The sequence below is a fragment of the Eurosta solidaginis genome, chromosome 2 (genome assembly GCF_040869045.1).
Source record: "Eurosta solidaginis isolate ZX-2024a chromosome 2, ASM4086904v1, whole genome shotgun sequence".
Classification (NCBI taxonomy): Eukaryota; Metazoa; Arthropoda; class Insecta; order Diptera; family Tephritidae; genus Eurosta; species Eurosta solidaginis.
The window spans coordinates 60,021,070-60,048,221 of record NC_090320.1 but is presented as its reverse complement, the minus strand read 5'-3'; the positions used below and the strand labels follow the sequence as shown (position 1 = coordinate 60,048,221).

At 36.3% G+C, this 27,152-nt stretch overlaps 1 protein-coding gene and 2 long non-coding RNA genes across 5 annotated transcripts; all 3 read left to right on the top strand.

Moving 5' to 3' along the window:
• Positions 1 to 2,964: 2,964 nt before the first annotated feature.
• On the top strand, positions 2,965 to 11,120 carry LOC137242158 (uncharacterized). Of its 2 annotated transcripts, XR_010950102.1 has the most exons (5): positions 2,965 to 3,008; positions 3,167 to 3,577; positions 3,650 to 3,880; positions 9,242 to 9,422; positions 9,493 to 11,120. It is a non-coding gene; the product is annotated as an uncharacterized lncRNA (long non-coding RNA). The 2 variants fall into 2 exon arrangements; XR_010950101.1 differs by lacking the exon at positions 2,965 to 3,008 and having other exon boundaries at positions 3,022 to 3,577.
• A 1,695-nt stretch (positions 11,121 to 12,815) lies between these two features.
• Positions 12,816 to 14,102, top strand: LOC137242157 (uncharacterized). Its single transcript, XR_010950100.1, has 3 exons — positions 12,816 to 12,925; positions 13,033 to 13,181; positions 13,252 to 14,102. It is a non-coding gene; the product is annotated as an uncharacterized lncRNA (long non-coding RNA).
• Positions 14,103 to 15,526: 1,424 nt separating this feature from the next.
• Positions 15,527 to 26,725, top strand: loqs (loquacious). 2 transcript variants are annotated; one of them, XM_067765541.1, is made up of 6 exons: positions 15,527 to 15,684; positions 15,852 to 16,170; positions 16,933 to 17,279; positions 18,523 to 18,808; positions 19,013 to 19,150; positions 25,631 to 26,725. In XM_067765541.1, the coding sequence occupies exons 2-6, from the start codon at positions 15,910 to 15,912 to the stop codon at positions 25,877 to 25,879; spliced, it is 1,281 nt and encodes a 426-aa protein (XP_067621642.1). In that variant the 5' UTR covers positions 15,527 to 15,684; positions 15,852 to 15,909; the 3' UTR covers positions 25,880 to 26,725. The 2 variants fall into 2 exon arrangements, with proteins under 2 accessions (XP_067621642.1, XP_067621643.1); XM_067765542.1 differs by lacking the exon at positions 19,013 to 19,150.
• The last annotated feature ends 427 nt before the right edge of the window (positions 26,726 to 27,152 follow it).

Sequence of the window (27,152 nt, the reverse complement as noted above, 5' to 3'; positions counted from 1 at the left end):
GATTCCGATTTCCGCCTCCGGAACGGAAATTTTGCCTTTGATTGCCGCGATTGAAGTTGTTGCCATAGTTACTGTTACTAAAGGATGTTCTATTTTGTCTATAATTGTTAAAGTTACGATAATTGTAAAGTTCGATCTCGGTTATTACTTTGAAAATTTCTGAAATTGTTATTGTTCCGGGCCCTAAAATTAAATTTGGCGTTCTTTTATTTCATTGCATTGCTCTACAATCAGTTTAGCTACTACATCCTTGGATTCAGAAAAATTGGTTGAAGCGAGGATTGATTTGACTAAACATGTTTTTGCGTTCAATCGGCAAACGTTAACTGTTTGCTCGATGGCCATTTCATGGGCTTTGGCCTGAGTAATCCCTTCGATATTTTGTGAGCGCTCTAAAGAATCAGACAATTCCTCAAAGCGTTTTGCAAAATCGGTGTAATTATTATTATTAACTTGCAAAGCTGCAATTTTTCCGGTCACGACTTTGGAGTTGTCGGGCTTTATACGGTTACGTAGTGCTATTTTTATATCATTAGCTGAAAGTATTTGAGTCGGTATTGCTTCTCGAGCTTTACCATCGAGTTTGGATTTAATATATGAAATACAAGTGCCAGTTAAATTTTCGTCTACAAATTCTTCGATTAACTCAATTTTATTAATGAAAGATTCAAGACCCAGGGGCTCACCGCTATAATTTTCACGCATAATACCAGCACACATGCTGATAAACGATCTTTATTCCTCAGGAGTTGCCATATTTGTATCAGAATTAGGAAGATTTGAAATATGTGTTTCGGGCAATACCTCAAATCCGTGAAATTCTCCGGACAAAGAAAGTCTAATACTGTTTTCACACAGAAACTTAATGATCTCATTTCACCTGCTAATGAAATCGTAAATTTTTTGCTTTCGCACAGAAGTAACTGCTCGATTAGTATGAAGGATGAGACAGACAATCATGGCGGAACGATACAAGGTGGGAGCATGGTGACATACCTACAAACAAACAAAATTCCATGTACTTGTAAATTCGATGGACAAATGTCAAAATCGTACTGCGCCGGTAGTTGATGTATTAAATCAAATAAAAAAGGTTATAATCAGCTGTTCGATGCGGCCACCTTGTATCGTTCCGCCATGCAGACAATGACATTTGCTTTGACAAATGACATTTTTAAGCACTGAACACACCAAAAACTAAGAAGCGGAAACGGAAGCGGAACGCTGCCAACAGAGTTGCATTGTGCTTTTGACTTCATTAGGCATTCGATTAGCTACTAATGAAATAATAATAAATTCGAATTTTGTAGGGAAGATTGAGCTCAATAAGCGTCTTAATGTAGAAAATTGCCTTTATTATTCAATAAGCCGCCTGTGTGAGGAATCTGAGTCTTGCTCTGAAATTTTGGGAACTACTTTCTTGTTTCTAAGAAACATATGTAGTAGGAAGCAAATAAGAAATATTTAAACTGATTAAAGTCGAATTTACAGAGTTTGCTTACGAAAATTTAACAGAAATTGAAATTGAATTGAATGTTGATGTGAAATTGAAAGAATTATCCGGCAACGGAAAATATTTTATTTTGGTTTGCTAAAATGAGCATTTGTGGCCATAAATTAAAACAGGGTATATTTGTTATTCCCGACGCGTTTCGACGTTACCTTACGTCTTCTTCTTTGGGGATCTGTTTAGTGTTAAGTGTATAAAATTAAATACATTAAACTTTATTTTAGGCTATCTAACAATAAACATAAAACTGACACATCACTTAACACTTATTTAGCTACTTACATTAATATTCACATTAATAAATATTTATTACAGGTACTAATAAAATTTTTGCACAACATTATTAACATAGGTACATTAAAATGACATTTGTTTATTTTTTTTACATTCTCTTGCATCTCTGTATAACAGCTGAGTAGGCGCTGCTTATTTTGTCAAAATCTTCTTTGAAGTTCATCGCGTTTTGTAGTTGTTGTTGAATCCGTATACTTTCCAGCATGGCGGAACGATACAAGGTGTCAGCATGGGACAGCTGATCATACTCTTTTTTTTATTTGATTTGATACATCAACTTACGGCGCAGTACGATTTTGACATTTGTCCATCGAATTTATAAAAACAAAATGCATTGAATTTCTATTTATGTTTGTAGGTATGTCACCATGCTGCCACCTTGTATCGTTCCGTCATGCTTTCCAGCTTCAATCTCGATTTCTCTCTCCGTTCAATGTTTAAAATTTTAATGCTGCAATTACCCACCGACGTGTGCCGTACGTAACGACGTTTGTCGTACGAAGCACGTTTGACCGAACTCTCAAGCCCGTAGGAATCAATGTGTGCGTCTGTGTACATGTACATAACATATTTGTGTGTGTATTGTTTACAGATAAGCACTGTTGCCATTGACCATTTTGCATGTATGCTTATGGAAACATCAACTTTTTCCGATTTTCCGGAATACATTTTAAATAAGTATAAATAGATTAAATATTTATAATCAGCACTTTTACGTAATTATTTCGAATTATTTTCACAATTTTTCAAACTTTAATTAGGTGTTTTTGCATAAAATTGCAAACAGTCAAAAATTGGCGCACAAAAGTTTACTAGGCAACTCTGTCTAGTGAGAGAGCGATCAGCTGACACGTTCTTACGGAAAAAAATCAAAATTGTTTTGATTTCTACGTTCCGGGCTACGTTTGTACGGGCGTTGCACGTCCGTGAGTTTTCGTTTACATTGCGCGCTCATAAGATAGGTCGTGTCATCTGACACGTTTTTGGTACGTACGTTCGTGAGTAACTGCCGCATAACCAGTTCACCCAACCCATTCAAAGCTTTTTTCGCTCTCCACTAACACATCGACGTTTCATGCTGTCATGACCTTCGCCCAAAATAACATTAAGTTAATTTGAGTTGTGACATGTGACGGAAATTAAGAATATTGCTGCAGAGACCATCTTTTTGCGTTGGCGGCCTTCGCCCAAAATAATATTAAGGGTAAAGTTTTACAAGACGGTACACCACCTAATTTAAAAATATCAAATATTAATAAAAACGGAGCTCGAGGCGCGCCTTTTGATTCCACGTTTGATAATTTTTGATAAAAATTGGGTGGTGCACCGTCTTTTAAATCGTTACCATATTAAGTTGTATAGAATCGACGGGATGGCCTACAAGGTTTTATGTCAACTAAATCGCTCCCGATATGGTCGGGCTAGTACCTTAATGGTTCCCGGAACGTACCCGATCTGCATCCGGCAAAGGACCAACAAAGTCGATAACGGGGAGTGTCCTTATCGCTACAACAACAACAACATTATTTACTTTCTGATTTTCATTCATACGTATGTGCATTTTTAAATAATAAAAAAAATGTTATATTATTCTAATAGATAGCATCTCCGCCGGGTTGCGATTCAGCTCAGAATATGCCAAAATCAGAGGAAATCTACAAAAACAAGGTACTTTACAAGCAACATGCTTTGGAATACGGTACCAAACTGGTTGGATGTATTTCCCTAAAAAAGGGTGGAACTACGCATCTTGGTTTGCCAGTATTTGCTTCGGTAATTTATATTGATTTGTAGTGATTAAAAATTGCAATAGTAGATAATGTAATGTGAATTAAAATTGAATAGGTAGCCGGAGCAAAAAAGGCAACTGATCGGCATGCAACTGTTATTTATGTGGTACCACCGGGAGCTGCTGCTGCTATCCTAGAAGCATTAGAAGCAGAAATGTCTTTGATTTTTTGCATCACCAAAGTTGTGCCATAACATGATAGGGTTCGCGTTAAGCACGCTCTCTTAAGGCAAAAAAAATCGCGTCTAGTCAGGCCCGATTGTCCAGGAATCATCGCACCAGAAAGGGTAAGTAAATTGGCTACCATATTAAATATATAAGCATCATGTATGAATTTTTTAGTGATAATTTGTCATGCTTTTGTTGATAATCAACTGAAGAATGCAAATACGACAGAGTTCGAAGTTCATGTGAAAACCAATTAATTTTTTAGTTAGCATTTGGAGAGAAAAATACATATGTATGTATGCATAGAACTGCATAGAAGGGGAGGAAAAATTAATTATTATCAGTAGATTTGCAAGATTTTTGTCATTTTCCCTGCATCGCAGTTGTCATTACATTGCGTTAAGAGAGGACATCAACTCCTTACTACCCACAGCCAGTTAAAATTATTATAAATTTTGCTCTTTTCATCACTGTTTCAAAACGTGGAAAGTTATATATCGAGCATTCCATGGAGAATGGTGCATTTTAGCAGACTTTCGCATTGCCGGCATTATTAATATTCAATCCCTAGAAGGTTTAATGTAGTCATATCAATAGTTCCCGAGATGGTGGGGCTAGTACCACAATGGTGCTTGTTACCGGAACGTAGATAGATAGATCATTTATTGAGGATTGCACAGTGACTTGCACATCTCCTTCACAGCACCTCATCCTAGCCGACTTCCTTGTTGTTGTTGTTGTAGCGATTAGGTTACTCCCCGAAGGCTTTGGGGAGTGTTATCGATGTGATGGTCCTTTGTCGGATACAGATCCGATACGCTCCGGTAACACAGCACCATTAAGGTGCTGGCCCGACCATCTCGGGAACGATTTATATGGCCACATTAAACCTTCAGGCCATCCCTCCCTCCCCACCCCCAAGTTCCATGAGGAGCTTGGGGTCGCCAGAGCCTCGTCTGTTAGTGAAACGGGATTCGCCGCTCGAAGGTGAGGTTGACAATTGGGTTGGAGAAGCTATATATTGCGCTACACAACCCCTTGAATCCCAGCCGACTTCCTTGATGAACCCCAGCAGTGTTCTTTGCTTGAGGGATTAAATGTGGGAATGCTCTGGCCATGGTGAGCCCATAAACTTAGCCCTACGTCTTGAAATTGCGCCGCAATCTAGAAGGATATGGTCCACCGTCTGCTGATCCATCACAAAATCGGTATGTGTTGTTCGATACTATACGCAGCTTTTGCATGTGACTGTTCAGTCTACAGTGTCTTGTAAGAATAGCCGTTGGGGTTCTTAGGTTATCTTTTTGAGAGGCCTATTAATGCCCTATATCGAGTTGTGCTGTAACCCCCTAACAGTAACTTAGATTGACTCAGGCCTGGCATATTGCGCCAGTGTTCTCTCTTTTCCCTCCCTTCTGCAAATGCCCCTGTGGGCCAACTGGCAGGAACGGCTCGGGATCGATGGGTCATGCAGTTGCTGCCTCTCTTTCCGTGTTGTCCGCCTGCTGTTGTTGTAGTAGCAGTGCTTCGCCCCATCCAATAGGTGCGACCGATCACAAATTGTCATCAATGTCCTCTAACGGCAGTCCAAAGAAACTTTCTGTTTCAACAGGGGTGGGCCATAATGAGAGGAGTGTTAGAGGCGTTAGTTGCACAATACAGTTAAAGAGATGGTTGGTGACATGTGGGGACACATTACAAGCAGGACAATGTTTTGTATGTCGGGGTTGATTCTGGATAGGTAAGAGTTTAACCTGTTACGTTATCCAGCTCGAAGTTGAGCTAGAGTGACTACTCTTGTTTCCCTAGGGAGAGTGCGTTCCTCCTCTGCTAGTTTTGTTCTTTGAGTACAGGAATCACCGGCATAGAGGTCCGACGCCTGTTTGTGGAGTTCACTGAAGACATGCTTGTGTTTTTTAGCTTCATACGGCTGTGTTCTCAGGTGCCGTATTTCCTCATAATGTAATGAGGCCGTGCACAACAAGAGCCACAAAAGATTTATAAAAGTTACGAGGACGCTGGATTTTGGAATCTAGCCCAGAGCAACCTGTCCGATGCAACCATCCCTTGCACGTGAAACACTGACAAGAGTATTTATTTTTTTAATTTAATTTATTTATTATTACGGCTGTTTAGGCCCAAAACTTAAACTACTAAGTACAATTCATTGTTATAATCACTTATTTCTATTGAATATGCTGTTGGAATGCCATGTGATTCCGATCAGCATATTTACTAGCGTGAAAGAGGGAAGAGTCTGGGAGCCACTCATTAAAGGAAGGTTGGAAAGGACGCGTTTCCAATCCTCCAGTGCTCCCAGCTTAAGGCAACAAAATTTGGAACTTATATTTTTCAATTATATGTCTATTTTAAGCTTTCGGAATGTATTAGTCTCCGATCAATGCAGCTAAACATGTCTTTGGATGTTGGAAATTGAAAATAACGTGTATCCAATCACCCCTCAACTTTGTTTAGTAAAGACGTTGTCGGAATGCATGAAGATTCCGATTAGCACAGCTCAACATATAATGGGAGGTTGAAAAGGACGTGTTTCCAATCCACCTTGCTCCAACTTTTATTTGGCCTTATTTTCGTTATTTTTGTTACACATTATATAATTTTATTGTTATATTTATGCTGTCGGAATGCGAATGATTCCGATCAGCAACAGTAAATACCGATTTTCTTTTCCTTAGGGCCGGATGCATTGTATTTTGCTGCTACCATTATTACCATTCCCTTTTCGCGCTCCAGTATGGGTATATCATGTAAAAAAATAAAAGAAAAAAAAAACTATCTTATTGGAAGGGTTTTACAATGCTCCAATAAACTTTTTTTAAAAGTATTGAAGTTATTACTACTTTTTATGTGATTAGGAAGTTCATTGAAATATTTCAGGCCCTTATATGTATGACCGTCCTAAAAAGATTCTTTTCCGGCAAACGCAGCAAACCCGTTTCTCAGTACTGGGGTCAGGAGAAGGACCCGGATTGGGGTCGATACCTTCCCGGAAGAGGAGAGTATGGCGCAGACCCGCTGCAAGGATCTGCTGGGGGGTTGACAATTTGTGGGAGAGACGCAACAAATTAAACATGGAGTCCGCCTGCTCATTGCCCTCCACTCCCCTGTGGCCTAGGACCCAGGCCAACAGTACTACGTTGTGTGCTCCTAATTGATTCAGCTTTTCTACGCACTGAAGGACAAGTGCTGACTTTATTTCGAACGCCGCAAGTGCCTTTAGTGGAACCTGACTGCCTGACTGAGTATGGCAATTGTTTCATTGGGGTATCAGCGCTGAAGGTTCAGCTTAGCGCATTAACTTATGGCGAATACTTCCGCTCGAAAATGCTCGGATGTGCCTTTAGAGTTACTGATATTTTGGTTCTGGGTCCGAAAACTTTGGCTCCAATCCCCTCTGGCGTCTTCGATCCATCTATGTACCTTCCGATCTTGAGCCTAGTAATACATTGCACCCGCCTATACCTATACAGCCGTACCAAGAGACGGAGCAGCCCATTACATATTGGCACAACCGGAGCACTGCTGGACATCCATCCTATATGAAAGCTATGCATTCAAAAGTGTTTGTACCAGTGGCTGGTGCACACCGAACTGGACCAATGTATGCTATATTGAGGCCTGCACAAATACCAAGCTATGTTTATGTAAATAATGTTACTGCTAATGTCAATTTGCACGGTTGAGCACATACAGTACCTACGTTTATACAAGGTGGAACACCACACTACCTACATGGCGATGTAGCCACCGATCAGGTTGTTGTAAGAGATTAATTAAAATATGTTATTCATAAACACTGATTATTATATTTTTATTATCATTAAACTAGACTCGACTCATGACGGGTATTCTTACTGGACACTGCCTTCTGGCGTCACATGCCTTTAAATTAGGCTTGGTCAGTGATAGCAGATGTAGGAAGTGCGAGTTGGAGGAGGAAACGATCGATTTCATTCTGTGCTCGTGCCCTGCGCTTGCCGGGCTAAGACTCCAGCTGACAGATGTCAGATCTAGAAGCAGCAAGTGGCTAAGTTCTAGGAAGCTGCTAACCCGCTGGAGCCATGAGAAGCGTGAGTGCACTTTTGGTGTCCCAAGACAAGTTCCGTACCTGCTCCGAATAATTTGATAGATAGATTAGATAGGGATCTGTTCTAGGTCCAACTCTTTGGAATGCGGTGTATGGCGGGGTGCTACAAATCGACCTTCCCGGAGGCACGGAAATTGTCGGCTATGCAGATGATATTGTCGTAGTAGCAGTGGCCAAGAAACTTGATCTGCTCCAAGCATTATGTAATGACGCCATGGGAAGAATAACGGAATGGTTGACGAACACGGGGCTGGAGATGGCTAGCAATAAGACAGAAGTGGTTCTGATGAGCTCAAAGCGGACTGTGGATGAGTTGGTCCTAACCATAGGAGATTTTCAAATAAATTCAAAGCCCTCCTTTAAATATCTAGGAGTAATCATTGACTCAAAACTAACTTTTAGGGAGCACTTCAGGGCGGTGGGGGACAAAGTTTCTAGAGTTAGTGGAACCCTAACGCGAATAATGCCCAACATCGGCGGCCCAAGCGAAGCTACCCGTCAGCGATTATCCAACGTAACCAGCTCTATAATATTATATGCAGCACCAGTATGGCACAGATCTAAAATGGTCCACCAAAAAGATATACTAGCAGCCTACCGCATTACTGCTATACGAATAGCATGTGCTGTTCCGACGACGCGATCCATGTTTTATCCAGGAAAATCCCAGTAGATCTACTCTCAGGTGAAATGGCCGATCTGTATGGCATTGGATTCATCCGACCATCTGAAGATGCTAAGAAAAGCGCAAGGTCACGAACAATAGTTAGGTGGCAAGAACGGCGGGAAGATTCGAGAAAAGAGCGCTGAACCTTCATGCTAGTCCGGAATATAGCGGAATGGTACGAGCGAAAACACGGCAAACTAAATTACCATCTCACACAGATATTGAGCGGGCACGGTGGCTTGAAGGAATATCTACATAAGCGTGGGATAGAGGAGGATCCTTTCTGTCTAAGCTGTCCGTCCGAATTGGAAAGCGCAGAACATGTAATATTTCACTGCCCTCGTTTTCACGGCGAAAGACTGTCTGTAAACAGAGTTTTTGGAGAGGAACCTTCCATTAGGAATTTAGTTCCACGAATTTGCGGACAAATAGATTTTTGGATTGCTGTGAGCAAGATGGCCTTTATAGTAATGACGAAATTGATGATGCATGCCGAAAGGGAGCGTAGAGAAATGCGCATACGAAGTAGTGGTGACTAAATCGCCTTTGAAGTTACTTTACCAGGTCCTGATTCTAGTTATCTGAAATTTATCTTGTGCCTTTGGAAAAGAGCTATGTGTGGAGCCCTATTTATGGAACACTTTTCGGCTTATATTAAAAACTTTTAATCTATTCTTACTGATATGAGTTTCTTTTTCATTCTAGGTAATTTGATTTTGACGATGTGAGGATAGAAATATCCCAAATATTCCAGCTGTGGCTGTAAGAACATACATTTGCTCAAATTAGAAGAAAACTGCACGGTTGAGCACATCCAGTATCTACGTTTATACAAGGAGGAACACCACACTACTTTCACGGGGATGTAGCCACCGATCACGTTGTTGTAAGAGCTTATTTTAAATATGTTATTCATAAACACTGATTCTAATATTTTGTTTTGGTTTTTACTTTAGAGTCAACCTGTTATATAAGCGATGTCAGCTATGCCTGTAACTTAAGCGCCTTCAGATATAATAGTTACCGCGGACGCGGTCACAGGAGTAGTTCACTACGTGGGGATTACACTAATCAAGGACTTTCAATATCGGAAGGTTTTCCAGCACTATAACACACCAACAATATGTGCAATCACCCGAATAAATTGTACAACAAACGTTAACACCACATCATCAGCCAGCAACAACAACAACAAACGCAACAAGTTGAAACTTCTTAACAATTAATGACTAGTGAACCACCAACATATCCGCAATATGCGCAAACATCAACACCAACATGTATCGCCTACTTTGCAACACGGTGAAGATGGCCAAGGCCATTCTGATTCTAATACTGATAAAGGCGAACCATTGGCAAATTTAAAAACTCAAACAGACCACGAAAAATGTTGATGATGGTATTAATTCTAGTACGGATAGTAAAGAATTTAAACCTAGGAAAAAAGCTAAACTTGATAAAAACTTAACCGATGAACCTTTGATAAATATGAAGCTTAAAACAGAGTTATCAAAAAATGACGATGATGATAATGATGTTGATGCAAAGTCCAATGTTGAAAATGATGAAAATTATGAAACAGAATCTGAAAATAGTATGAGTGTGGCTTATAACCTGAAGCAAAACTGTCATATCCGGTACGACCAGAATTAGATGTTAAGAAAAGAGCCTACATAAAGAGGCTCAGTATATTTATGGAAAATTTATCATGAGACAATGCCCAATGTATGTATTTCAATTAAATTCAGCACATTGTTGGAAAAAGCATCTAAACTTTATGCATCGTGTAGAGAAACCAGAACATTTACAATTTAAATATAACGAACGTGGTGCAAAATGTAAATTTTGTGATATTCAAGCAGCTACACCAAGCTTCAACAAATTATTGGACCATGAGATTTCTCATATGCCTAATAGTCATTATTTAAAATGTAAATTATGCGATTGGAAGACGAAAATACATTCAAGTATGAATTTTCATTTACGTGTACAACACGCTGAAACAATTGATGTAACAACGAAAAGTTTAGAATTGAATGTTTGTCCATATTGTAATCACAATGGAATTTACGCAAACACTTAATACATCTTTTCTATGTTTAGAATGTGGTGAATAATTTAGAACAAATACAAGTTTACGTGTACACCACAAGATTTGTACGGAAATATCTTGAGGGTATGGTTACACCTATGTGGCATCTACAAGCTATTTATAATGACTAGTATGGAATGAATCCGGATATGGAAGAAAACGGAGGTGACGAAATGAATCACCATGCTTCTTTGGATTCTGGTGATACTCCTGACATGCTTCCTAATTTCCCTACGTCTGATGTTACTATACCTACCAAACTAATATGACTGCAAACTGATGAGCAACACTACCAGCGCAGGAAAAATAAGAACTTCAAAACAAGGTTTCGGAAAGGGCACGACTATGAATAGACGTTAATGTATTTATATAGTTTATAAATATAAAAATTCACATATGTAAAGTTCGCTAGAGTAATAAGGCAATAATTTAAATTGTAAAAAAACATTGTATATATGAATAATTTATAATTAAATATTATCTGAACATAAAGGACGCGTTTCATTCATAGAAAAAGCGATTTGACAGAAGGTAACCGATACGGGTAACCGATAGGCCAGTTACCAGTGTTGTTGTTGTTGCATATGTTTTGGTTAGCGATAACGAAAACATAACTGATGAAGTAACTTAAAAATGTAAATAACATCGAGCGAGAAGGAATGTCGAAAACACAATAGGTAAGAGCGAGAAAGCGAGTCACACGTACACTATTTTGAGAGAGCGCATGCGTTACCTTTTTCATGACAGCAATGTAAAAGTCATTAAGACGATAATTGGTGAACAAGTTATTGGTGACGATTAAGTAATCGATTAGGGAACGGGTACCTGTCTTGTAGGGTACGTGTTTGCTCTTTGTAAGGTGTTGTGCTAGTTCTTTGTTTTCTGCATGTCTTATGTTCATTAATTCTTATACCTAGTTGCCGTTTTGTTGTACCGATGTAACATTTGTTACATTTTTCATTTTCGTTACCATTGCAAGTTATTTTGTAAACAACATCTGTTTGTTCTTCTTTTGTAATTGGGTCTTTTGTTCTAGTGAAAATTTTTTTGAGCGTGTTATTTGGTTTATGCGCGTAATTAATGTTTTTGTTATTTATAGTTTTATGTAATATTTCATTTTCTGTAAGGCCCGTGATGTAATTTACGCCGATATATTTCTTGCTCGTATTATCTTGTTGTGTGTTTTTATCTTTTTGGTGAATTCTGTTCACCGTATTTTGGATGAGTCTATCCGTAAGAGAACTTGGATAGCTATTTTTAAATAGAATTTTCTTTATCTTTTTAATGTTATCCGTCAAGAAATCTTCATTGCTAAGTAATATTACTTTTCTTATTAAATTTGTTGTTGTGTTGATTTTGTGTTTACATGGATGGTTTGAGTGATAATTTATTAATCGTCCCGAGGCAATGGATTTTGCGCACCAATTCATTAGTAAATTTTTATTTTTTCTACTCACTTCTACATTTAGGAAGGCTAATTTGTTGTCTTTTTCGTTTCAATCGTGAATTTTATACTCGTGAGTTGAGAATTTAATGTGTTTAATATTTCTTCCGCGTCCTTAGATTTGATTATTGCGAATACATCATCTACATACTTGTTGATGTATTTGATGTATATGTCCTTTTTCTTCAATTCAGCTATGCTGTCGTCAAGAATTTTGTCTAGTACTATATCCGCTATAGTTGGCGACAGTGGATTTCCCATTGGCATTCCGTAGGTTTGTTGGTAAAATTTTGAATTGTACATAAAACTATAAATAACAAAAACATTAATTACGCGCATAAACCAAATAACACGCCCAAAAAAATTTTCACTAGAACAAAAGACCCAATTACAAAAGAAGAACAAACAGATGTTGTTTACAAAATAACTTGCAATGGTAACGAAAACGAAAAATGTAACAAATGTTACATCGGTACAACAAAACGGCAACTAGGTATAAGAATTAATGAACATAAGAAAGATGCAGAAAACAAAAAAACGTCGACCGGTCTAGCACAACACCTTACAAAGAGCAAACACGTAGCGGATTTCTCAAATGTTAAATTTTAGACATTGAACGGAGAGAGAAATCGAGAATGACGCTGGAAAGTATACGGATTCAACAACAACTACAAAACGCGATGAACTTCAAAGAAGATTTTGACAACATAAGCAGCGCCTACTCAGCTGTTATACAGAGATGCAAGAGAATGTAAAAAATAAACAAATGTCATTTTAATGTACCTTTGTTAATAATGTTGTGCAAAAATTATATTAGTACCTGAAATAAATAATTATTAATGTGAATATTAATGTAAGTAGCTAAATAAGTGTTAAGTGATGTGTCAGTTTTATGTTTATTGTTAGATAGCCTAAAATAAAGTTTAATGTATTTAATTTTATATACTTAACATTAAACAGATCCCCAAAGAAGAAGACGTAAGGTAACGTCGAAACGCGTCGGGAATAACAAATATACCCTGTTTTAATTTATGGCCACAAATGCTCATATTAGCAAACCAAATATTTATAAATTGGCAACAACATAATAAAGAAAATATTTTATTTTGGTAGAAAAGACTTGGCTGTTGGTAACGGACGCATCGTTTTTATTAAAATTGTATGGTTTTATTTTTATAGATACGGGCGCACCGCATCTTTTCAAACTTGTAATATGAATATTTTCGGACGCACCGGGATTAACAAAAATGTTCATTGGTTTTGCACGGAACCACCGTTTACGCAAAAAAAATCTCTTGGTTATTTACGGAACCACGGCCTTATGCAATAAAATTTATGTATGTTTGTTTACGGACGCACCGTATTTCAAAAAAAATCATATTTGTAAGTATGTACGATTGCTCAAAAATAAAATTCTTTTTCCATCTCTGATTTATATATCAGGGGCTTCATAGCAAAACACGATAGGTGCAATCGACAAAAAAAAAAAAACAAAATTTCCTAAGTTCCTTCTCCACACGTTCTCACACGGGCGAGCTGTTGTTTCTATTAAATTTGTTGTTGTTGTAGTTCACTGCTCTTTATTTCAAATGAATTCTTTAGTTAAATTTAGATTGTTGTTTGGAATTGGATTGTAGATTGGAATTCTGCTTTACTGTGACTTGGCTTTGAATAAAATTTTGGCTTAAATGCACAAGGATTACGCTCTCAGCTCAATGTGTATTGTTCGGTTTCAATTTATAGCTTTAGGTGAGATGTTTTTTCTGCTTTTAATTGTTGCCCAGCAATTTACATCAACGAGGAGCGTTTTTTCTTCTTGATGTTGTTGCTTTCTAGCTTTTTACACATTTAGCGTTCAGAATCTCAACAAGATGACCAAATAATGGCACTGAGCATTTGTAAATTTTCTGCTAATCTTGCTGTATTTATATTTGGGGTAGTTTTGCACGCTTTTAAAAAAGGCTGGCTGATCGCCAATGTGGTAGTTGTTAATTATACCACTATTTATTCTACACGCACTAGGTAGTCATTGATTATACCACTATTTATTGTACACGTACTATTTTATTTTTATAAAATATCTTTATTATAATGACTCCTAAATGTATGCTAATAATTCGTTTTTAAAATTTTATATCAGAATGAAAATTTTTGAAACAATCATTTCAAAATTGAAATATATAAAATTAACAAGAACCAAAAATTCAATTTATTTAAAGTAGGTACATTTAAAGTTAAATATAAATATTACCCTACAATACTCCCCCAAATTAACAAGAACAAAAATTCAATTTATTTAAAGTAGGTACATTTAAAGTTGAATATAAATATAACCCTACAATATCCCCCCTGATCACCAATGTGGTAGTTGTTAATTATACCACTATTTATTGTACACGCACTAGGTAGTCGTTAACTATACCACTATTTATTATACACGCACTATTTTATTTTATAAAATATCTTTATTATTATATTAAATTTTTGAAGCAATCATTTCAAAATTGAAATATAAAAAATTAACAACAAACAATAATTCAATTTATTTAAAGTAGGTACATTTAAGGTTGAATAAAATATAACCCTACACTATGTCGATTAGTTTATACCGTTACGGGGTACCGTTATGCGAACAAAATTAATATACTCTGTTAGCTCTGCTCAACTGAGTATAAAAATGTATACCCTTCATATTTATTGGCACGCAGCCCAAAATAGGCAAATATGTCTAACGCCGTTGTAGTACAAGTCGTGTCGCGTAATATGCACCGTGCACTACACATTATTTTTGACACCATTCTGTGTCGTGCATCAATTCCATATCAAGATTCTGCGTTCCCTACAAGGCTGCCGTAGCTTTTTTAACTTTTAGCTAAAAGTTACCAAAAATAGGAAACACTATCCTAATAATATGCTTTGGGATAAATTTAGTTTGAAGGTTCTCAATTTAATTTAAAAAAACAAATGTAAGGCGCGATAACCTCCGAAGAGATCTAAGGCCTGGCTTCTCTTCCAATTTGCGTCGTGCTCTTAATTTTCCCTACAAATTGGCCGGACGGGTCCTCCATGATTTATGCCGTCTCCGAACGGCATCTGCAAGGCAGATAGATGAGTTTTCACTGAGAGCTTTTCATGGCAGAAATACACCCGGAGCGCTTGCCAAACACTTCCGAGGGGCGACCCCACTTAGAAAAAATTTCTTCTAATTGAAAAACCGTATTTATAAAATTTTGATGTTGCTTTGCCCGGGGTGCGAACCCAGGGCATAAGGTGTGGTAGGCGGAGCACGCTACCATCACACCACGGTGGGAGCTCAATTTATTTGCAGCTTAAATTTTGTCGAAAACCTGCAACCAAACCTTACAATCTCCTTTTTTTGAAAAATTTTACTCTGAATAAATGTTATCAGTTTTGGTAAAAAGTAAACAAATGGCAGCATTAGTCTCATATTTAATGTTTCATTCCAATTAGAACGGAAAAGTTCTTGATTCTACTTCGCTTTTTCTCTACATCTCGTGGGGGAGGATTTTGTCTGCTCTTTATTTGAAGATAAATTTAATGCAAATTATAATTTATTTTTAAATAAAAATCAGTGCAAATCACTACTAACAAGTAAGTATTTTATTTTTCATATGAAACAATCTGATAAATGGACTTCATATGCCCAGCTTATTTTTGACCTGACATCGAGAATATTGATTTTTCTTCGCTCGATAATTTTTGGTGTACATACGAGGATGTGTGTTGGTGTGACTATAAAATTTTTTCTTTTCTTTTAGGAGTTCTCAAAAACTAAATAATTCAAATATATAACAAAAAAGCAAAAAAAAAAAAACAATGGATAACATACATGTTGATCCACAGCAGCTTCAGCAACAGCAGCTGCATCAGCAGCAGCAGGCGGGGTTTGCACCACGACGTCAATATGATGGTATTGCACCAGCAATTCTTACCGGTATAGAGACTATAGCTAATGGTCATATGCAACAACAGCCGAAGGTCGAGATAGCTACGCGTCCAAATAAGTCTAAAAAGGAAAAAATCGCTGACTTGACTGCTGCTACCAGCAAGTTGGCCATTGAGGAATCATTAAAATTGGTATGAAGTATGAAATTTTTTTGGAATGTTTTTCTTATATTATCCAACAAATATTTGGGTAATTCTTTACTTTAGCTCACAACTGCTAAAACTCATCCAAAAATATTGGGAGAGGTGTCAAAAAACATGAACCCAGGACCACGAATCCGAAAGGGGAAATTAAAAAATTTTTTTCTGTCAAAAGATATTTCCAAAAAAATACCCCCAGAGAGCTCCAAAGCAGGGGCTGGGATCCATAGTATTTTTTGGCCGAAGACCTTTCGGCATTGGCGGCCTTCGGCCGCGCTTATAAAAATTACCCTGGGTGCATCCAACACCGGTTTGGGGACCAAAATTGTATCCGCGCAGAACACTTTTACCCACAGGTTTTTCTTGTGGGAACTTTAAAATTACAACAACGACATGAAAAGTTTCAATTTTGATTGCAAATATCTCCGAAAAGAAATAAAATTTCCAATTCCCCTTCCGAATCCGTGATGCTGGGTTCAAAACGCGTCTTTTGACACCTCTCCCGATAGTTTTTGATGAGTTTTAGATGTTGTGAGCTAAAGTAAAGAATTACCAATATTTATTATTTTTTTATAGATTAATATGTTAATTCCTTCTAATAGTCGAATATAATCACAGGAGTTGCTGATATAATTATTTGCTTTTGAATTATTTTTTAGGATATATTAAACGTTGCGTCAAATATATATTTTATACATATGTTAAATAAATTTTTAGACTTTAATGTATAAAATAAAATATTTCCGCTTCCAGACCGATAGCAATGGATTGGCTATGAAGACGCCGGTTTCTATTTTGCAAGAATTATTGAGTCGTCGTGGTATAACACCAAATTATGAGTTGGTGCAAATCGAAGGCGCCATACATGAACCGACTTTTCGTTATCGGGTCGCATTTAATGACAAGGATGTTCCATTTACGGCCATGGGTGCTGGACGCTCCAAAAAAGAGGCTAAACATTCAGCTGCACGAGCACTAATTGATAAGTTAACTGGTGTGCAGCTGCCCGAGCCAAGTGCTGGAGCAGGTGCTGGTGGAGCCTCTGGTAACTCTGCAGGTGCTAGCAATGAAGGCAACGCAAATACGGCTGGAAATGGCGAGTAAGTATTGCATATTACATGAGAATTTGTATTTGTAGGATTGTATAAAACAGTTATTTGTAGTTTTTACACTGACAGCATACCTCTATCAGTTAAATTAATAGTTGATCAGATTAATGAAATTTAATGTAAAACACATTTTTTTTTTTATATAAATATAATGTTATTCTTTGCTTTACCCATATATGTAATACTCCTATATTGCTAATAGAAAATGCTCGCAATGTGTTTTGAATTCGAAATCCAGACAGCCTATACAATTCTTGTGATTGTAGCAGCATAAGTGTGACAAGAAAAAATTTAAATTTCGGTACATTCGGTTATTGAATACAAAAACCATTGCTCAATTATATGGTTGGCTCATCTCATCAGCTGATTTTATTTTTATCATTGTATGGTCGAAGGGATTGTCAAAAGGAGATGGCAAACTCAAAATGAAACCAGCACATTGACAACATTTTCTTACCACACACAGAAACTGCTATGTTTTATGTTTTCATTTCATTACATTCGCCTAATACCAATACACAGATTTTGACAATTTGAACCAACATAATTCGTTGCTGTACAGATGAGCCAACCATATAGTTAAACCATGACAAAAACAATAACGTTTAAACAGCAATATATCGACACTCTGATGTTTGGGAATGTACCTAGCCTTTTTTTTTTTAGCAATATAGGAGTATTACATATATGGCTTTACCTAACAACTGCTAATTCTCGTCCGAACATATCGAAGAGGGTGTCAAAAAACCCTGGACCCTGGACCACGAATCCGAAAAAAATGTTTCTGTCAAAAATTTATTCAAAAAATCGAAAAATGAACTCGGATCGCTCGAAAACTGGGGGTGGAATTCATAGAACTTTTTCGCTGCGTTAGCATCCTTTGACCGCGCTTATAAAAAATTACCTTGGCTGGGCCCAACACCGGTTTGCAGATCAAACCTATATACGCGCAGAACACTCCATAATTTTTTGTGTGGGCATCACAAAATCATCGAAATTACAGCAATCACATGAAAAATTTTAATTTCTTGTGCAATATCTCTTGACAGGAATTAAGCTTTTGAATTCGTGGCCTGGGTCCAAAGCGCATCTTTAGACACCGTCAAGTCGGGCCGAAGAAGGGTTATTTTATTTTTACCCACAGCGAAATCTAAACCTTACCTTGTGCCAAATAATTGTTATCCCTTATTCAACATGTTTGAATATAAAAAATTTTACCCTTCTTTCCTTTCAGCGGAGGCGATAAAGTTGTTGGAAATCCAATAGGTTGGTTACAGGAGATGTGCATGTCACGCCGTTGGCCACCACCAACTTATGAGACCGAAACTGAAGTTGGTTTGCCGCACGAGCGTCTATTTACGATTGCCTGTTCGATTCTGAATTATCGTGAGGTGGGAAAGGGCAAAAGTAAGAAGATTGCTAAACGATTAGCTGCACACAAGATGTGGACACGGTTGCAAGAAAATCCATTGGATAACAATCAAATATCTGAGGCTATGCGTGCCGATCTGGATGGTGATGTGAGTGACAATATTTAAGTTCGTTATATCTTTAAAACGATTTAAGTTAACATACATACTTTAAAAAATTTATTTCGATATATTTCAAGTCACCATATAATATTTGTAAAGGTTGTAAACTAAGCAAGTCGAAATTTTTTTATTAGCTGTTGAGATTATATTACGGAAACCTGAAATTTTTTTTTTTTTGCTTTCTCGTTACAGAATCGTAACTGTGCAAATTATTATGGTGATTTGAAAGATATCACTGTGCCCACATTAACCAGCCAGCATAGTAATAAGGTGTCACAGTTCCACAAAACTCTTAAAAATGCTACCGGAAAGAAATTGCTCAAGTTGCAGGTGAGATGTTTATCAAATTTTAAAAGTAGATAATAATGACCGAAAATTATAGATAACACTTTTCGCTATAGGGGCAAAAGCTAAAGTTTAATTATGCATATTTTTGTTATTTTAATTCAATCTTTAACTGTTTATTCATTGAAAACGCAATTACTAATGAGAATGATATGTTTTCGATATTTGTAGTATCTAATCTATCGAGAAGTTATTTAAAAATCAATACAAAAAGAGACTGAATCTAGGGGATATAAAAATAAAACAACTGAGTACAGGCGTGTATGTAGTAAAAGGCAGTAATCTAATGCAAAAAGTGCGCCATTCATAAGGTTTCTTATTAATAGCTTTTAGTACTAAAGCTGGCAGCAACATTTGAGAAGAGCTTAGTAAAGATCCATAACTTGATATGATACGAGTTGAGCAGGGCCATGATTATGATCGGTTAGGTTAAATCTTCTTCACTTTGCAAACTTATCCTTTTTCTTAAAATATGTATATTTTTTATATTTTCATATGAAAATGAATTTTGTGCAAATGGTTTATCATAATTACAACGCGAACTTGTCATTATAAGACAAAATGTGCAAAAACCAATTCGAAAAAAAAGTTTTTGACGATCTGTAGCTTATATTTGCTATAGGGAAAAACATTTTTAAAGTGGCCCACCTTAAACATTTTTTCTTTCATAACGAACGCAAAAATTAAATGTTTCTCATTTTATGTAAAAATCTTTTTTAAATCAATTTAAAAAACAAACCCAAATAATACGGTAGACGAAGGTAATAACTTTGCGAAAAATAACTTATATCATCCTTCATACTTCCAATATAACATTATAACAAAAATTTGAAAATATTTGAAAATGGGCGTGGCACCGCCCCAAAAAAGGGATTTTGTTCTCGATATCGTGTTAAGGGCTAGGCTGACGATATAATGGAAGTGAGAAGAGTTGCTATAATATAAAGGTAGACTAGAAGACCCGGCAGACGTTGTCCTGCCCTAAATTTTGCCTATCTGCATACATTTTAATAAGCTTTTCCGTCTGACTCTCTTCGCTTTTTCCTAATCCTTTTATTCACTCCTCCCTCCGTCTTTTTCGCTTCATCTATCTCCATCTTCGTCTCATTCTATCTCTTTCTCAATCTCCTTCTCTCTTTTCTCTTCCCTCAATTCCTTCTCATTCTTCTGCATCCCTTATTGTCTGTCCCAGAGGGTGGTATGTATTTTGTTCCAGTCCCCGTCCCAGTGCCACTCCGAGTCTCAGTCCCAGTCCGTCTCTGGATTATATATTACTCTGTACTAAAGCACTCATCAACAGCTTTCATTCGTCATCCATATTGTATAAAAACTGTCTAGGCATTCGCTGACCCACGTTTTGGCCTATATTTCGAGACCCTAGTCACACAGGGGTATGAAAATTACCCTCTACTAAAGCAATAATCAACAGCTTACATTTGTTATCCATATTCTATAAATACATTCTAGGGGTACCCGGGTCCACGTTTCGGCCTATATCTCGAGACCCTGTACGTCGATCGCCATCAAACCTATGTAGTAACCACCGCGTGAGGTTTACGCAAATTGTGTGAAAGCTTGAACAAAATCGACCGACGCATCTGTTCAAACACCGGCGACCAACTAACACACACTTTAGCCTTTCTTTTTATATATATAGATTTTTATTTTTCACACTTCACTGTAATATTAACATGAAATGCAGATTTTCGTTGCTTTTGAAATTCGGTTCAAAATTTGCACATGGAACAACTAAAGACTCTCCTGAATTAAAAGAAATGTCATAGTACCTCTAAATCGCGGAAATTACAGCGAGCACTCTGCCATCAGCCTTAGAATTCTTATAAATTCTAAAGCCGAGTTCTAAGTATATATTTCTGTATTACGAGGAGTGAGTTGTTTTTTTTGTAGGTTTAGATGGGGTTACACTGAAATGGCCACTTTGTTCGATAACTTAAATGTTTGCTGCTCATCTCAGCAACGACCGAAGTGGCAGGGTTAAGCTCTACACCTTTTCCAGTTTAAGTTCAAAAATTTACAATTCAAGTTCAGAAAATTGCAATTCAAGTTCAGAAAATTACAATTCAAGTTCAGAATTTCCAATTTAAATTCAGAAATTTACAATTCAAGTTCAGAAGTTTACAATTCAAGTTCAGATTTTCCAACTCAAGTTCAGAAAATTACAATTCAAATTCAGAATTTTCATTTCAAGTTCAGAAAATTACAATTCAAGTACAGAAAATTACATTTCAAGTTCAGATAATTACAGTTCGAATTCAGAAATTTATAAGTAGGGTGTTAAATTTCAAAAGTTATTTTAATTAATTAATTTTATACTTATATGTTACTTGCGGAAGTGTTGATGCTTCGTTGACCATGTTGCCAAATTGGTGGCTTGGGTATAGTGTACCCCAAGTTTTCTTCAAGGTGTGTACATCCCGAACCTTGAAATCAAATGGAGGATAATTCTTTCCAACAAGTGCATGATGACGCTACGGCCAAGAAAGTACTTCGGTCGAAACAGCAGTTTGGAAGAAATGGAAGGGTGAGACCTCCACAGAGTTGCGAAGGTGGAGGAAGACTTGACCTCTCATGGTGCTCCCAATCGCCGTCAGTTACCGCGAAACAGGGAAAGCTGGCATGATTTATTACGAAACTGCCGAAATCGCGATTAAGTGCCAATTCGTGATGAATGATGATGATGGCGGATAAGTTGAGATATTTTGACATATGGCGCCAAGATCTATGCATACAGTACATATACGTCACTTCCGGGAGTGTGGACGCTCCGATGACTGTTTAAGTGGTCATATCTTCGTCATCACTGCTGTCATACTCAGTGCAGATCAATGGTTGTGACGCTAGGAATATAGATGGATGGCATTGCAATTGCTTCTTATGAGCGAGAGTTTTTTCTTCGCTATCTCGCAAAATTGATTTCAACGAGTTAAGATGTCCAATACTTCCTTAACGCATAGATACCATCTTACATACATTTATTTCCATTGGATGAAAAAAAAAAATACCCGACAAATTTTCTGAAATTGAATTGAAAATTCTGAACTTGAATTGTAATTTTCTGAACTTGAATTGTAATTTTCTGAATTTAAATTGTAATTTTCTGAACTTGAATTGGAAATTTCTGAATATAAATTGGAATTTCTGAACTTGAATTGTAATTTTCTGAACTTGAATTGTAATTTTCTGAACTTGAATTGCAATTTTATGAATTTAAATTGTAATTTTCTGCACTTGAATTGTAAATTTCTGAATTTAAATTGGAAATTCTGAACTTGAATTGTAATTTCTGAACTTAAACTGGAAAAGGTGTAGTCAACATTAACTGTAGTTCAACTCACACTGAAAAACCGAGCATAAAAATAACACACCTAACATCTGAATAAGTTTTAAACGACAGGAGTAGGGATTAAGAATCCTTTGGGGAAATGTTTCGCACCCCTTTCAAAACATCTTGGCGTTAGTTGGAATAGTACAGCTGAAGTCGTCGTTGTGTGCGGACGTGTTTCTTACCGCTCTCTCGTTTTATTTTGTTTACTTTATATTTTATTTTGTCATAATGGACGTTTGTTGTGCCAAGTGCAATAAATGCTTTTCGAAATCTGACTCGAATATCGTGCCGTGTAATGGTTTTTGCAAAAGAATATTTCATCGTGCATGTTGCAAAAATATCTCGGACTATGATGTGAGACTACATTTCTTTTTCGTCTACATCTACTTATTCTAACGAATCAGATATGCTAAACGCTTTCTCAAATAATCACTGAAAACATATTTCCCTCTAATGACGTCAGTGTTTGTTATGATATTTTCTTATCGAATTTGACTGAAACATTTCAAAGTATAGTGCCTCGTTTTGGGCCCAGGCTTCATAAATTACCATGGTATAATAAAACCCTTAAGATGTTGAAAAATAAGCCTAACAAACTCAATAACTTATTTAAGGCAAATTCAGATAATATCCTTCTCAGAGAACAGTTCACTACCAGTGTGCGTCAATTTAATGTCTTTGACAAATTCCTTTATAATAGCTATATGGGTAGGCTCGAAAATGAGCTTAAAGAAAATCCTAAAGCCTTTTGGAACTTTATCCGCTCCAAACGTGGTTCGACGAATATCCCGATCTGCATGAGCTTTAATGGTGCAAGCTCCCAGTCCCTACCTTAAACAGTTGAGCTGTTTGCTGATTTCTTTAAATCAAACTTTGATTATGCTACTGTAGATCTGAATGACTCTTATTCGCGATCCGGGCTCTATGATCGTCTAGATTTTGACTCCCTCGTGATCTCCGGCGATGACGTCAGCAATGCTATGTCCTCCCTTAAACCCTCTTTAAAATGTGACAGTGACTGTCTCTGTGCCTTTGTCCTCAAGTTCTATGGTTTATCTTTGTGCACACCTTTTCGGCATATATTCAATTTATCCCTGTCTTCCGGAACTTTTATCGATAGGTGGAAAAAAAGTTCCATTTGTCCAATCTTTAAAGCTGGCAATAAAAATGATGTCTCTAATTATAGGCCTATCGGCAAACTAACAGTTTGCTCGAAGCTTTTTGAAAAAAATTATAAAAGAGAAGCTAACTTTTGTCATCAAAAGCGTAATTGAGCCGTGCCAACGTGGGTTTGTGGCTGGCCGCTCGACTGTTACGAACCTAGTGTCGTTTTCTGATTTCTGCATCTGCATTTCAGTACGGTTGCCAGGTAGATACTGTATACACCGATTTCACGAAGGCTTTCGATAAAGTTTCTCATAAAATATTATTATTTAAACTGGAATGCATTGGATTTCATTCTGTTTTCCTATCATGGTTAAAATCTTATTTGTCGAATAGGTCTTTGTGCGTCGAAATTGAAGACTGTAAGTCCCAACCTTTCTTGGCAATATCCGGGGTACCTCAGGGTAGCATTCTTGGACCTCTTTTATTTGTGCTCTTTATTAATGACATTGGTTCCTGCTTTAATTCGTCTGATTTCCTTTTATATGCAGACGATCTTAAGATTTTTCGTAGAATTAATGGCCCGTCAGATGCAGTGCTCCTACAAAATGATCTAAATAATCTTGTTGCTTGGTGTAATGTCAATAGTCTCTATTTTAATGTCAAAAAATGCTTTCAAATGTCTTTTTCTGAGTCGTCTTCCCTGCATACCACGCCCTATGGTATTTCAGGTGTTCCACTGGCTTCTGTCAAAGAAGTTATTGATCTAGGTGTTGTCTTTGACACCTCTTTCTCCTTCGTTAGTCATATCTGTTATGTCCTTCCGAAGGCTTACAGAAACCTTGCCTTCCTTCGCAGATATGCAAAAGACTTTAAGGATCCCTATACCAGGAAGGCAATTTTATCTCTTTAGTTCGCTCAAAATTAGAATACGCCTCAGTTGTCTGGAATCCTATCTACAGTGGCCACTCTGCCAGAATAGAGAGAGTTCAAAGAAAATTCATTAGATTTTGCTTAATTTCTATTAACTTTGACGATCCAACCCCATCCTATTACTCGCGATGCATACTTATCAATCTCCAGTCTCTTGAAATCCGGAGAGCTGTGCATCTACTAATGTTTGTTTATGATCTCATCACTGGCTCTTTGGATTGTTCAGCTCTTCTAGCTAAAGTTAATTTTAATGTACCTAATAGGTGTTTTCGTACTTTCTTGCCCTTTTACTTGCGTGTCGGTAGAGCTAACTATTGCATGTTTGAGCTGATTTTCCGCGCACTTACCGAATTTAATAGACTCTCAGGGAGTTTCCTTCTTGATTTCTCTTTGTCGAGAAGTACGTTCAAGTCTTCTCTGGAATTGTGCCTGTAATTTATTTTTATATATTTATTTAACTCAGTGTTATCTTTTTTTCTTTTTTTGTTATTATTTACACGTTAATTACATATATAAGTTTGACCATATTGTTTTTATATTATTTCTATTCATTTGTATATAGTCTGTAAGATTCTTTTCGATCATAGACTTAATAAACTAAACATTACATTAAACTTTATATTACATTAAACATTACATTACATTTACAATAAATCCAATGCGTTCACATATGTATGTCGCATCCCTAGGAACTAGATTGTTACCTGCAATTTATCACGTTTCTGTTTATTTCGTGCTTACATTTAGAGGTGACACCTTAAAAATGATTCTAGTTCTAGGAAACAAAAATCGGCACCCCCAAAATCTGTTCACAATTAATGATTATCGAAGTGAAAAATTTATACGGGAAATCTAGTTATTTAATTACCGATTATGAGTTAAGCACGAAAATGAAGATAATCTCGATATGTGTAAACTAGGTCTAACTTATTTTTCTATTTTTTAAGTGATAACTGGATAAAATTTTAGTTTGAATAAAAGGGGTTTTTAACGGTTCTTTAAAACATTTACATTTACGAACGTAATAAATGAATAGACGATTAAATCAAAGATAAAATTTTATATATTTTTTGTTTTTACAGAAAACTTGTCTAAAAGGACCCAAAATTGATTACGTAAAGTTGTTGTCGGACATTGCTAATGAGAATCAGTTTGAAGTTACTTATGTAGACATTGAGGAAAAGACATTTACTGATCAATGTCAATGTTTGGTTCAACTATCCACTTTGCCGGTTGGTGTATGCCATGGCTCTGGACCAACTGCAGCTGATGCACAAAAGCAAGCTGCACAAAATGCTTTGGAATATTTAAAAATTATGACAAAAAAATAAATTTTATTATTTGCAACAAAGTAGCAGCACCAGCAGCACTCGATGGAAAAAGAAGTCAAGAAATGAGCTCAGTTGAAAAAAAAAACAGCTGGAAAATAAAATCCAATATGTAATTCAATAATTGAAACAAATTATACAATTGTTTGGTAGATCTAACAAATAATGCCCAATGAAATAAAACACAAGATATATATATGTGTACTTTTGCTTAAAAAAGCAACGTTTGAAACAAAATAACTAAAATAAAAAAATTACACACTTTTATTAATGAAGCTTCAAAAAATATGAATGTATGTATTTACGTATGAATATTATAATTTGGTTACTTTGCGAAATGTCTTTGGGTTTAAAAGGGAATAACACAAACACAAAGCAAGGTGGTGGATTTATTTATAAATATATAATTGTTTATACCGTGACGAAAATTCAATTATTTTGTTTTGAATGCATATTTTATTATTGAAGTCGCAGCATAATTTTATTTAACAAAATTAAACCAAACTATGAATTCCTTTAAATGAACTTTATTATAGAATATATGAAAATTGATAAGGGTAAATGAATTCAAATAGTACACGCCCCTTAACAAACACATTATTTTTTTGTGTATTCATACATACATATATGCAAGGTCTTGAAATATTGAAGTGCATAATAAGACATATTTAATAAATTTAAATAATAAAGTATTTCGTGCATTACTTTGCTGGAATATATTTCAAATGCACATTTACATACATAAACACATACACTTAAATAAAATCATGTGGATAATGATATTGATAAGCTATACACATTGCATATAAATTACTGCTGAGAATTCAAATAAATAACCGTTTCAAATAACCCTTTTATGCGCATTCTAATTTGTTATGTTAAAGGCTGATCCTATTTAAAATGTCCAAACGAAAAGCCTTTTTCCTATTCTTCCATAATTTTGGTTTTAACCCTTGGACCAACGCTATGTTGTGGTCTGACAGACCACAAGGTAATGTATACGTGCCACTACCCAAAAAAAGTAATTGAACAAACCAAATGTGTTACAATGTTTATTTAATTCCAAAATATAGTCAAGAAATGTTGCAAAAATTTATGAAAGTTATTTTTTTTAAATTAATATGCCAGTCTGAATGAAACTAAACTCGTATAAGTCCTTAGTGCAAGGAGTCCCTTGGTGTTTCTTCAGCAATGCATTTGAAACACACTTAACTTAAGTGCGAATCACAAATCGGAGATTTTTTACATTTCATGCAATGGCAACACGTTTTCCTGT